Source organism: Hevea brasiliensis, chromosome 5 (genome assembly GCF_030052815.1).
Source record: "Hevea brasiliensis isolate MT/VB/25A 57/8 chromosome 5, ASM3005281v1, whole genome shotgun sequence".
Taxonomy (NCBI): domain Eukaryota; kingdom Viridiplantae; phylum Streptophyta; class Magnoliopsida; order Malpighiales; family Euphorbiaceae; genus Hevea; species Hevea brasiliensis.
Genome location: NC_079497.1, coordinates 2,405,229 through 2,418,742, shown reverse-complemented (window position 1 = coordinate 2,418,742; position 13,514 = coordinate 2,405,229). Strand labels below are relative to the sequence as shown.

Below are 13,514 nucleotides of genomic sequence, written 5' to 3'. Positions count from 1 at the left end.
TATATTATATTTATTTATAATTTCAAAATTTATATAAAATTTTTATGAGTAAATATTATATTAGTTAAATTAATAAATTACATAATATAATAATTTTAATTATATAAATTTATAAAAAAATATAATCACATAAAAATCATATTAATATAGTATATAATTTATTTTGAATTTTATTTAAAACATCAATTCATATAAGATAAATAACCAATAAAATTATAAAACTAAGCGTATTAGTAATAAAATAATTAATGAATTTCCTAAAAAAAAAACAACATAGTAATGAAAAGAAAGGCCATGGTGCATGCGCACATCACGTGCCTCACTCTCTGCGAGCTTCAAAACCGCAGAACTGTGGAGGGATAAAAGAGAGCAGAAAGACGAAAAAAAATGGACGAAGACTCGCTTTACTTACAACTGCACAAGCTATCGGCGATAAATTCAGAGGAAGCGCTCGACCATATACTCACTACGCTCTGGAAAACCAGGAGAACCGGTCTCCGCTCGCCGGAAAAGTCTCACATCCAGTCTCTCCTCAGTCTCCTTTCACTCTCCGAAGTTGATCCTGTAAGCATATTTTAATATTTGCTCTAATCTGTTCAACCTGGTGCTGAACGTCGTTTTTTCCAGCATTCCGCCTTTGAATTTGCGCGAGAATTCTTTTTCTATTTTTGTCGAAATTCAGTAACAAAAAGATCTGATAATAGGTTTTGGCATGCCTTCGTTCGCTTATCAGAAAAAGTGTGCATGAGAACTTCACTGGAGATGATCTCTTGAAGCTGTTTCCTCCTGATCTTTCACTTGATCTGCAAAGCTTTCTTGTGTTGTTGCTCCAGAAATATCAGAATCAATGGAAAGAGGAAATGTCAAGAGAACAGGTTGCTTACCTTGAACTCTTGAACAAGTATAAGACTTGCTATTTTTATTGAGTGATATTAGTGGGTTATGATAAAATTTGTTTTAGTAGGAATGCGAACAACTAGAAGATAGTAGTAGCCATGGTTTTTGAATTCTAAACCAAGGCTTGTAGCTCCGTGGCATTGCATTTTGTGTAATGGTTTTGTGGTTTGAAGGTTGCTGGCTTTGTAGTCTCCTACTAGACCCTTATTAAGTACTTATCCATGAATTCCTTTATTTTTTTTTTTAATTTGGCTTATTCTCAAATGATGTGAAATGAAATTGTGTATGAGGAGTTAATGAAAAAGAAAATTTGTATTGACTATCAAGAACTTCATCTTTTTGTTTGAGCCCCTGTAAATGAATTGTGATCTTATTCCTTCAGTTACCTACTTCACAAATTTTGTAAGGACGGACTCCTTTTGAGAAGTTTTTTGGCAGGGTAACATGGTAACATGATTGCTTTTCTCTTATGTAATGTTAGTTCCTTGCTGTTCTCTCTTTCTCTGTTTGTCTTTGGTTTGTTAACTTTTCTTTTGCTTGTTCTTCATTTCAATGATATTTTATTTATATGCATCCTGTCTAGCATCCCCTACCAAGGACCAGTGTCTCCTACCAGGTGAAAGCTAGCGTGCAACCATCTTTCTCATCTTCTGTGATTTCAATGCCACTTTGGCCTCGCCAGGATGATCTTAATGGACGTTTGAATCGCAATGATCTCGGGTTTTCTCCATCAATCATCACTGGTACCAATGCCTCACATATTGCACCTGTTTCTATCCAACAAGACGCTAGCCCTTCTGAAAACTTGGTAAGAAGAATTTAATTTGTGCTTTTGTTTGACTGCAAATTTGAAAGTAGCAGTGAAGGGCTCAAGATGCTTAACATTTTATCTATTGGAAATTTGGATGGTTTGTGAATATTCCTATATGACTTTATTTTATCATAAAATAGGGTGCTTTGCCACGCCTTAAGTCAATGACATGGACCATGGAGAATTGCAACTCTGCAGCAGCAAATAGAGTAGCCATCATCAGTCTCAAGGTCTGTAAAAATGCTGTTATTATGTCTTTTGCAGTAGCAGTGATCTTAGCAAATTATTCTAACTTTTTAAACAATTGTTTGGTCTCTTTTACATTATGCTGATAACTACTCAAATGCCCATGCATTATGTGTATTCTTTTATGTTATACTGATTTAATAGGTCATAATGCTTATTATTGATCAAGAACTTCATGCATACTTGCGTGATAAAAGAAGGGAAGTCATGTGATCATGGAAAGTCATTTGCAGAGGCCAAGAAGCCTACTGTTTAAGATTTGATGTTGAATGATTTAATTAAGAATTGCTGAAAGTAACTGATTTTTTTTAACTTTTCATGCTGCATGGATATGGGTGGTTATATATGATGCTATTCAGACTTTCCATCTTTAAGTTTCAATGTTTTAACAGACTATTCATGACATCACTCCTTTTATAATAGTGTTAATTCTTATATCCTTTAGTTATCTGAACTTCATCATAATTCCCAGTTGTTTCTTCTTTTATATTGCTTTTTGTATCCATCATTGCAGCTTCAAGATTTCACCAAGTCTCCTTCAGGAGAAACGGAGGTGAAATTTCAGCTTACTAGGGACACACTTGAAGCGATGTTGAGATCAATGACCTACATCAGTGAGCAACTTTCTAGCACGGTATAGATGTTCCCTCTATCATATGGTCTTGAGGAAAAGTAGAGTTTTTGAATGATTCATCCAGCGCTTATGCGTCTTACATGTCTTTTTTAAATTAATAATGTCTAGTTAGACCAACCTTCTATAGTCCTATACTCCTAAAGTCATGGGGCTACTACTTTCCACATAATATACCTAAAATAGTGAACTCTGGAGAAAGTCAAGTCAAAGGGCCAGACTCTCTCTTATCTACACCCTCTTGGTTCCAAAACAAATTGAAACTTGCAAATTATGGAAAAATTCTCGTGTGTGCTTCCTGTTCAGGATTTTCTTCTGATGAATTTAATTAATTGTAAAAATTATTTAAAGAGAGAGAGAGAGAGAGAGAGAGAGAGAGAAGTAAAGCTAAAGGTTACCAGGCAAATGGAATTTGAAGAGAGAAACTCTACATGGAGAGGAAATGGCTTTTGCATTGGCTTTAGGTCTTAGGAGCCTTTTCTGTTTCATGTACAATTAAACATAGAAACCTCCTCACCACTCAGTAATATTTATTAGATCCTTAATTCAAAAATGTTGTTTCTTGACTGATGGTGATGGCAAGGCATCCAAGTCCATTTTTGTGAATTGTGCATGCTTAATTTTTTTGGTGTAAGGAATGGTTAACTTTGATATGGGATCAACCGTATAATCAGTGAATATCATTGGAGCCAAAAAAGAAAAAGATAGTGGATCTTTCCTGTTCTCATTAGAATCTGAATTTGTTTTTGTAAACCAATATTTTGGCAGGTTCACACCTCTTCAGGTCCGGCTCAGAAGAAGCAAAAACAATAGAGTTGTCACAACCATTTTGATTAATCTCTTTCTTTGTTTATAGCTGTCTGCAGAACTAACTTATTAGCAATTTAGCACCCTTGATCTGCTTTGTGCGAAGTTTGCTGGATTGGAGCTTAAAACTCAAAACTAGCATGTGTTGTTGAGATTTTTCTCCTGGGAATCTCTGCAAAAATCCACTCGATGGCATGTTGTTTTCATATTTTGAATAACAATAAATTAATTTCATTCTACAGCATAATTGATGGTACTCCACGCCAATTGGAAATTCAATACTTAAGGCTGTCTTTTTTTTTTTTTTTCAATTTATATGCTATTCCAAAATCAATTATCCAAGTCATCTGGATCCGAAACCCAATTACCCAAGCATTTTTTTTTATTTACATTTCAGTATTAAAATTTTTAAAAAAGTTTAATTTTTATGTATTTTTTAATTTTTAAGAAATTTAAATCATTTAAATTATATCATTTTAAAATGTAAGAAGTTCAAATCAACAACCAACTTCTTTGAATTAAAAAAATTAAAATTTTTAATTTTTTGTGAAATATAATGCATTTAAATTTTAAATAATTTAAATTGTTCAAAATATTAAAAATAATTGAATAAAAATATTTAAATTGTTCAAAATATTCAAAATAATTGAATAAAAATATTTTTGGACTGTTTTGATTTATTATTTGAAGAAATTTCATTCAAAAAATTATTTTTAAACTTTTTACTTTTTGGAATTAATGAAGAAAATAAGTGAAAACGAAAATAGAATGTAAACATTTTAAATGTTTTAGGACTGAAATGTTTTAAAAAAATATATCTTTATATTTAACTAAAGGAATCAAAATAAATATCATTAATAGTGAACAATTTAAAATAATTAAGATTTTATTATAAAAATTTAACTTTTTAATTTTATTATTAAAAAATGATTATATTTTAAGACTTTTAGTACCCATTCTTCTCGCTAAAGAAGATAACAATTCTTTGTTCCCCTCTGCATATCATCCCAGCACAGACTTTGTAAAGTGAAAAGATGCACGAAACAATATACATCTGGCATTGATCAAATCACTGTCTCTACAAAATATGGTTTACAATATGCAAAGATTTCAAACTTTTCTCCCAAAAACCCTCAAACTTCTCACTTCTTAAGGCTAGAAGATGAAAAAAATAATAATCACACTTCAAGAAATCAAACCAAAACTCATTCTTGAAGAGATCAATCAATTGAAAGGGCAAAACAAAAACCAACATCCAGTAATGAAAACAAGAGAGAAAACCAAACTATAAAAAGAAAAAGCCCATGATCACAGAAGTAAACCGCATCAATGGAAAACTCAAACCACAAAACCTTTTTCTCTTTACTCCGTCAATTCTCTTTTTCAATCAGTACCTGTGAAGCTTGAGCAAGAGCTAGAACTTGAGCTCAATCTAAGAGATTTTGCACTCTCACCTTTTGTATCTGATATGTTCAAACATGAAACTCCAGATGTTTCATCAAATCAATGCATTGGTTCAGCAGGAACTGCAGTGATCGTTTCTTGAGAACCAAACTCTACAGTACTTGATCCACTCTCCTGGATAACACCTGCTTCATATACTTTTACAGTACTTGATTCAATGTCCTTGGTGGGACCAATTTCATTTACTTCTGAAGTCCTTGATATCTCTTTGATTGGATCTGATGATTTTGGCAGCTGCTCAATAGTAACCTCTGAAACTTCCTTCATGGCATTATCAAGATCTTGCAAATCTGAACTAGAATGTAGAGGATCTCTGGATTCATTCACAACTAGATGCTGCTCAATTGTGCTGGTAACATTTGCACCATTTTTGGGTTGATCGAAAGGCAGGTCAATATCATCAACTGTTCCAACTTCAAGAACTGGAAGCTCCTTGGTAGAACTGCTAAAACCCACGTCATTTACTTCTGCTTGCCCTTTGTTTAAATCTGATGGTTTTGACCTATCTTTGATATGTTCTTCTGAAGCTTGCTTCATGGCCACATGAAGATCTTCCAGAGATCTTGCTTCAATAACTTGCAGGTCAAAACTAGATTGTTGAGGGTTTCTGGATTCATTATTTGCTAGATGCTGTTCAATTGTGCTGGGAAGGATTACCTCCTCAACATCTGCACCTTCTTTAAGTTGCTTGAAGGCCAGGTCAATATCATTGATCGTTCTAACTTCAAGAATTGGGAGCTCCTTTGTAGAACTGCTAGAACCCACTTCGTTTAGTCCTGCTGGCCCTCCCATTGAATCAGACAGTTTTGACATCTCTTCAATGTTCCCTTCTGAGGCTTGCTTCATAGCCACATGAAGATCTTCCAAAGATCTTGCTTCAACATCTTGCAATTTGGAAGCAACAACTGGTTGATCCTGAATCACACTTGGAAGGATGACCTCCTCAACATCTACTCCTTCATGAAGTTGCTTGAAGGCCAACTCAATATCTGTAACTGAACTAACTTCAAGGATTGGGAGTTCTGGCTTAATCTCTGGCACACTTGAACCTCCTGGTAACCAATTGTATTCAGGAATCGCACTACTAGATTTTCCTGGTATTTGTTCATCATGAAGTGACTCACCAACCACTTCTTTGACACTAAAGTCCCCAACTGTGTCCAGTTCTGACAACAATCCTTCATCAATCTCCTTTATCTCATCTTCATCTTCATTGATATTTTCCTCAGCAACAAAAGACCCGTGAGTTTCTGCTGAATAGTCGGGGTGTTCTAAGACATGACCACTGTCCTCATAGACAATTTTATCAAGGATGTTGTCTTTAAAATCAAATTCATCAACCTTTGATTTGTACTCTAGACTCTCTGGTGGGACCAAAGCAGATTCAGATGTCTCATGATGAAGGACTTCAGGCACATTTATGTTGTTGGCAATGTTCACTTCCGCTGTGGACTCCTCCAAGGTAACAGATGGTTCCTACATTGTGTTACAACAACTATGATAAGCATCCAATCTCAACTCTTCGATATAATGAATTTGAAGTCCAGCTGATACAGATTCCCATTTCGCAAAAATCAAATGTATCAAACCAACACAAGTATTGACAGATAACTGAACTCAGCAAAGCCTTTTTTTTTTTTTTTAACTCAACAAAGCCTTAATCCCAACTATTTGATACCAGGTGTTAATGGACCAAAGTTCCATATATAAGAAGCATGCTTAAATGTTAAGATAATCACACAAATACTAGAATGGAGCAACTGCAAACGAAGCCAACAAAGAAAAATTCAAATAAATTTAAGAGCAAAGGATAACATTGTTTATATATTCCACAAAACAGTGCATAAACACATTCTTCTCACATATGATAACTTTATACACATGCTATGCCATTTATGTACACGTATGTGTGAGATGTCAGTAGTGGGTATATATTAAAAAATTATCTGAACCTCACCAGTTTTACCAGTTTACAATGTAAAAGCAAGAACCTCTCTGTTACAACCTGACACATTGAAACCCTTCCTAAGGAGCCAAGTTTTAGCGCTAAATTTACTATCAAACAACTTGGCAACAAATGATTTACACAACTGCAGAACATTCTATCTATTGCCGTGGCTGAACAATATAGTTTACTTAATAAAGAGAAAGCACCACTGAAGACAATGAAGCTCTTTTAAAACAAGCAGCAGACAAGATATGAGGCCATTTTTTAAATTAAAGAAAATAATAAGCTAGAAGAGAATAATCACTGGTCTTACCTGGGAGATATCATCATCTTTTATGGATGGTTCAACAATAGATTTATCTGCCCAAGACAGCTGTTTCTCCACTTCAAAGGGAGATTTTGCCTCAAAAGGCACATGCTGATAACTAGAACCTGAAGAAACAAGCTTCACATCTGCATCTTGAAGGAGGTCATCACCATTCATTACATCAGAACTTGATGAACGCAACTGATCTTGCTTAAATTGGAGACCTTCTTCCTTCCTTAATGAAAGTTCCTCCACATGCTTAATCTCTGAAGAGGGTCCATCTGGATGAGCCTCTAAAACTTGCTCACCCACCACTGCAGGCTGTCTTTCCTCATTTTCAGACAAATTTAAATCATTAGAAGGCATATGCTCAAAGCTTGAAGCCACTAAACTGTTGACACGGATCTCTGCATCAAGACCTGATGAAGATACTTCTTCCTGTTCCGGCTGAAGAATGCCTTCCATATGCATTGCATGCTCCTCCACAGATTCAAACTCTGAAGAAGACAATTTGGAGTCCATTGAAACATCAACTTCAACTGGAGGATGTTGTTCCTCTAGTGCATGCAAAATTGTCTCTTCAGAAGCCATCTGATTACCAGAAGAGGCAGAATACAACTTATCAATTACATCTTGTTGAAGCCCAACAACTATTTCAGCATTAGGAATTGATGGGTGCAGTTCCTCCAACTCATTATTGGAGCTTTCTTCCTTGCACTGATGATCCTCCTTGACAGATCCATTGCTTGATGAAGATGGAGGTAAATCAGCTGCATCATGCTCAACTACCAATTCTGACTTCGTAAACCCAATTTTACCATCTTGAAAATCAAATGCTAGATCATCTCCCGACAGCCCAACCTTCGCAACATCAAGTTCAATTTCTGTAACTTCCCTTGATGTTGATTCATTTTCATCTAATGATTGTTCTTTTGAGGAGCCTTCACGCGTCTTTTTGTGGCCAGAAGTATTTTTCCCCATGTTCTCAGTATGCACTTCAGATTCTTTACCAGAAAATTCAGCTAATGCTGGAGGCGAACCCATTTCTGATGTCACGCCTTGTGTATCAGACGAGATTGACAATAAAGAGAGGAACTTGTCAACTGCTTGGGGGCTTGAATCATAAACAGGCTCCTTATGTTGATTGTCATCCACCACCCCACTTGTAAAATGAAAATCTGAATAGAGTGAAGTCTGTGTCAAAATGCAAGATTCCCTACCGCTTGGCTCCAGAACAGGCTCCTGTTGTTTATCATTATCTACCACCAGAGTCTTGAAATGTGAATCTGAATCTAGTGAAGCTTGCATCAAAATGCGAGAATCTCCAATACAATTGCCTGTTGGCTCAAAAACAGGCTCAATATGTCTATTGTCATCTTCCACACCACGTGTAAATTGAAAATCTGAATCAAATGAGGTTTGCATTACACTGATATGTTCTGCAGCATGGTTTCCTCTTGGCTCCTGAGCAGGCTTCCTTTCTTGATTTTCATCCACCGCCTCACTCATAAAATGGAAATCTGAATCAAGTGAAGTTTGGGTTGAAACGTGAGATTCCTCAATCTGACTGTCACCTGGATCTGGACTCGTTGATCTCTTTTTCACATCAGATATTTTTTCATCTACTTCTGACAGTGATGATTTGCTTGATCTGTTGCTATACTCCTCTTCACCTGGTTCCATTTTCAGAAGAATTTCACTTGTGTTGAGTTTTAATGGAGTTGCCCCTCTTGATGTAGACAAACTTGGATCTAATTCATGGTGATTTTCTACATCTCTAAGTGTAATTTCATCCTCATCATGATGAACATCTCTCCTCTCAATGTTTTCAATGTCCACTGAGTCAACATCTTCAGATAACAGGCTTCCACATTCAACAAGGACAGAAACATGGTCCAAATTGGAGAACATTTCTGTTTCTTGAGAGAGATCTTCTTCATCGAGCTTCTTGTTCTCCTCTTCCACAGCTGAACTCACTGATTCAGTATCAGGAATTGAGCTCACCTTCGACTCACTAGCTTCACTCAATTGCCGTTGGAAGGTATGATATCTTGTTTCCTCAGTAGCAAATCTTTCAGGCACAAAATATGGCTTCCACCGAATATCTTGCCTCTCTTGTTTGGTAGCCCCCAAAACAGATGGTCCCACGCTGAAACTTTCATGCCTTCGAAAGACTGGTTCCCTATGCTGAAATGCTGAGAATTCTTGCTGAAAACTATCAACTTTAAGATCAGGTTTTTCCTCATTTGAATCATAAGGAAGATCAAATGGATTACGTCTAGGCAACAGTACAGATGGAGCAGACCCAGGAACATCTTCGTAAGAATCATAAGCAAGATCAAAGGGGTTGCGTCTTGTTGTTGAAATAGGTGGAATATTAACGGGAAGATCAGCCCCATCCAAGTCTATAAGATTCTTCTCAGCCATTATACTCAGGTTTCTACAAGCTCTTCTCCTAGCAATAAGACTCTCTAGACGTTGGTTTCTTTCAAGCTCTAAAGTGCCCAAATCCATGAGAATCTTTTGGTCATCCTCCGTCCATTTGATTGCAGACTTACTCTCATCCTCTTTACCCCCCTGCACTTCTTCTTCCCCTTCCTCATTGTCATTATCATCATCACCATCTTCTTCTCCATCTGCCTGGTTTTCTACATCCTCCTCTGACTCAACACTCTTATGAGAGCACTCTGAACCAGTATCAGATCCATCTTGAGACATACGAGCTGGTTGTGGAGTTTCCTCGTCTAAAAGTGGGTGGAGCTCATCAAGCATTGGAATAATATCTGCCATTGAAGCATCTGGAGAGGAACTCTCTGCCCCATCAGAGCCAGAATCAGAAGCCTTGTCATCCTCTTCTTCCTCCTCTTTATCATCATCATTTATCCGTTTCCAAGATGGAAGCTCAGAATGCAAGTGATCACCCTTTTCAGCTTCAGTAAACTCTGCAGGAAATTTATCTTCTTCTACTAGAAGACTGTCATCTCCCACATTTGGAATCAGAGTATAATGATTCTCAACAGCCTCCCCATTACTCAAGACCTCTCCAATACCTTGTTTTTCCTTGTAAATTTCCCTGTTCTTCTCCAGCTCCAAATCATCAAATTCTCTCTCCACTTCTTCAATCACTTGTTTCTCAAATTTAATATCCCGAGAACTCTCATCAATCAGTGGCATATAATTATCTAAAGCATCATCTCCCTCAATCTTGCTAACTACATTCTTCTCCCAATTCTCTTCTCCAATGGCTTCCTCTGCTGCATCCTTTCTCTTCCCTACAAAATTCTCTACAAAAAAGTTCTCATCTTTCTCAACAACAACAGTGGCATCCCCAATAACCCCGGCTTTCAGAGAAGAAATCTCATGAGTAACTTCTTGTTCCGTCTCTTTTCCAATTTCAGGTATGTTGGGTTCCCCAAAACTCAAAAGGGTACCAAGCAAAATAGCAGTACAAACAAAAACAGGGGATGAAGAGACTAAAAGGGAAAACAAAAAAGGAAATGATCTGTACAAGAATATCAAGAAACACGCCATCCCCACAAGAAATGGATGCTTACGAACTGATTTATAAGATGTCCTAATTGAAATGACCAAAAACCTCCTGACTTGAACGCTAGTTCTCATTGCATCAAGACCCATTCTCTCTCTTGTTCTTTCTATGTTTCCAATCCCAATCTGTTTTTCAACAGGAAAAAAAAAAAAATCAGAAACTAAACAATAAGCACTAGATCCATGAAAGACAATGCTATAAAAATATAAGCAAAAGTTAAAAGAGTTGAGAGATGAGAGTGAAAGCAAAAACCCACCTCAAAAATCTAATCAAAGGAAATAAGGAGCAATCCGATGACGATTGAATTCAATACCTGAAACCCAAAAAATATTAAAAAAAAAATTAAGTGATGGTTTCGATTAGAATTAAAAAAAAAAAATGAGATAAAACTCTGCAAAAGAAAATTCAAATTCAGAAAATAATCAAATGATTTATCAACTTAATAATACCAGAAAGCCAGAAATTGAGAGAAAATTATGGGAGTATGTTTATAGTCTGAGACTTTATAGGAAAATAAAACTAGAGCAAAGAATAACTTACCAGATTGAAACAGAGATCAAAGTGATAAAAAGAGTATTCAAAAGAGAAGGAAATGGAATCCTTTGCGTTTGTCCCTCTTTCTGTTACTTGTCATCTTTCTTTAGCTAACTTTTTATTTTCAAAGTATTCTTTTGGGCTCAACAACAGCTATACAGAGCTTTTGTTTTCTCAGTGGTTTTTGTTATTAAATTGTATTCGACAGAGAAGAAGAAGTGGACTGCCACAAAAAGAAGAGAAAGATGACAGATTTTAATGAGAAAAGTTTTTTTTTATTGCATTTTTTTTTTCTATGTTACATATTCATTTTTAAATTTCATTTTATTTTTAACCAATTATGAATAATATTTTAAATGAATATAAGAGAAACCTTATACTTATATTATTATTATACATTTATATTTGTTCATTAATAAAATAAAGTCATCTTAAATAATAAAGAAGAAAGTTTCTCTAAAAAAAAACTAATAAAGATGAAAGTATTTATAATGTTAATTAAAAATTAATAATTTATTCTAATCATATTTTCTTTAATATGATTAGATTAACTTTGAACACTCATTTACTCATAGCTTATGTAATTATTATTTGGATCTAACTTAAATAATGAAAAACAAAATGTTATTGTTCTAAAGAGTAATTTTCATTGACTTTTGTTCTGTATTTTTCTTTCTTCCCTAATTTTAATTAGTTATTAAAAATACTTAACTTTAATTTTATTTTACAAGAATTCCTTTAACTTATTATATATTTTTTCAAATTAAAAAAAAATAAAATTATATTTTTTATCTCTTTTTTTCCACACTGTTTTAATTATCATCTAAATTTATTATAAAAATATTAATGTCATCATAATTATATATTTGTCATTCACCAAAATTTATTATAAAAATAATTTTCATGAAACAGAATTAAGGTTTATGAATTTTTTAATAATAAATTAAAATTAAATGTCAAATATGAAACATAAGATAAAGTTCATATATGAATTATAAAGATTATCTTTATTCTGAATGTTTTATTTAAAAATTTTAATAGAGATAAAAAGAATGAAGATTTGAAACTAAATTTATCATGCAGTCATAAATTTCAACTACTGGAATAAATTAGGGTAAGAACAAGGGGGGAAAAATTGCAAACACTATAACATGCATAAACCTTATTTAATGTGGGAATGATGATTACTTAGAGGGATAAAGAGGATTTTATTCTGTTCCTTATCTTGCTTTCCAAGTTGGGCAGTAGGGACCTGTCATGTCAACTCATAACAAATCCACTTTCTTTCATCTACAATATTGATTAGTGCACTTTGGAATTGGACCTGGTTGCCTTTATAATTGCATCAACACAAAATTGATTTTAGACACATTAAGGGAACTAATCTTTTCCTCCAATTTTCCATTTATTTAGGAAGCCAGTCACTGTCTTTCAAATTGATCTGAAATGGACCATGGTTTTCAAAATTATTTGTATCAGAAGCTGCTGCATTTTCACAAAGTTGAGATGAGCATTTGCCCTTTTGTATTCAGCACAACTCAATAATGACTGCTTCTTAATGTTTTGGTTTAGAGCTGACAATAAGATAAGCTCAAGAGGATATTGATTTAATCTTGAATGAAATTTTATTTTTTTAGCTAAACAATCTGATTTTAGTCATAACCCATAATTTAATTTCGATTAGATTCACAATAAGATAAATAAAAAAAAAAAAAAGCATAATTCGTACCTAGGAGTGAACGCTATTTAGTTTGAACCGAGTAAATAGAACCAAACCATTTTAATTCAGCAATTCGCTTTAGTTTTTAAGATAATTCAATTTGGTTCGGTTTTAAAGAGAACAAAATTAATTGAATCGAATCAAATCAAATTGTTTTATTATTTTTAAATTGATTTGTTTTTATATAAAATTTATGAATTATATGTAATTTTATATATATAAATTGTTTAATTTCATTGATCAATTGTTATTAAGTTCAAACCAATGTCAAAATTAAACTAAATAACTTAAAAATAAAATCTAAATTAAAAAATCTATCTAAGCTCAAAGCCGATCTGTTCAAGATCGAACCGAACTAAAATAAAGCAGTTCAGTTCGGTTCACTTTTTCATTCATTTTGGTTTAGTTCTGTTTTTAAAATATAGTAATTTAGTTAATTCGATTTTAATAATTTGATTCAGTTTGATTTAATTTGAATCGAATACTCAGCCTTATCGTACCTATTCTGATTCAATTTCGATTTTGAGTTGGACTGGTCTGGTTCCAAACCCAATTGCAATCATCCTGCTCTTTTCAAGATAAAATGACGGCTTGGTTTCACC

General features: G+C 34.1%; 2 protein-coding genes across 2 annotated transcripts; one reads left to right on the top strand and one right to left on the bottom strand.

The window, feature by feature from the left end:
• The first annotated feature begins 319 nt into the window (after window positions 1-319).
• Window positions 320-3,639, top strand: LOC110658152 (protein FAR1-RELATED SEQUENCE 3). Its single transcript, XM_021815646.2, has 6 exons — window positions 320-564; window positions 705-875; window positions 1,481-1,705; window positions 1,849-1,938; window positions 2,469-2,588; window positions 3,354-3,639. Exons 1-6 carry the CDS (start codon window positions 388-390, stop codon window positions 3,396-3,398), a joined length of 828 nt encoding a protein of 275 aa, XP_021671338.2. The 5' UTR covers window positions 320-387; the 3' UTR covers window positions 3,399-3,639.
• Window positions 3,640-4,427: 788 nt separating this feature from the next.
• On the bottom strand, window positions 4,428-11,443 carry LOC110658153 (uncharacterized). Its single transcript, XM_058146583.1, has 4 exons — window positions 11,199-11,443; window positions 10,915-10,971; window positions 7,118-10,783; window positions 4,428-6,332 (listed from the first exon to the last, which is right to left on the bottom strand). Exons 3-4 carry the CDS (start codon window positions 10,745-10,747, stop codon window positions 4,896-4,898), a joined length of 5,067 nt encoding a protein of 1,688 aa, XP_058002566.1. The 5' UTR covers window positions 10,748-10,783; window positions 10,915-10,971; window positions 11,199-11,443; the 3' UTR covers window positions 4,428-4,895.
• Between the last annotated feature and the right edge of the window lie 2,071 nt (window positions 11,444-13,514).

What these genes read in the sequence shown, in the direction of transcription:
- LOC110658153 (XM_058146583.1), bottom strand. Translation starts at nt 10,747, where the DNA reads ATGGGTCTTGATGCAATGAGAACTAGCGTTCAAGTCAGGAGGTTTTTG. An exon ending in AAGATGATGATATCTCCCAG is followed by an intron (nt 6,333 to 7,117) that starts GTAAGACCAGTG and finishes AACACAATGTAG; the next exon opens with GAACCATCTGTTACCTTGGA.
- LOC110658152 (XM_021815646.2), top strand. Translation starts at nt 388, where the DNA reads ATGGACGAAGACTCGCTTTACTTACAACTGCACAAGCTATCGGCGATA. An exon ending in AGGAAATGTCAAGAGAACAG is followed by an intron (nt 876 to 1,480) that starts GTTGCTTACCTT and finishes CATCCTGTCTAG; the next exon opens with CATCCCCTACCAAGGACCAG. An exon ending in CTAGCCCTTCTGAAAACTTG is followed by an intron (nt 1,706 to 1,848) that starts GTAAGAAGAATT and finishes ATCATAAAATAG; the next exon opens with GGTGCTTTGCCACGCCTTAA.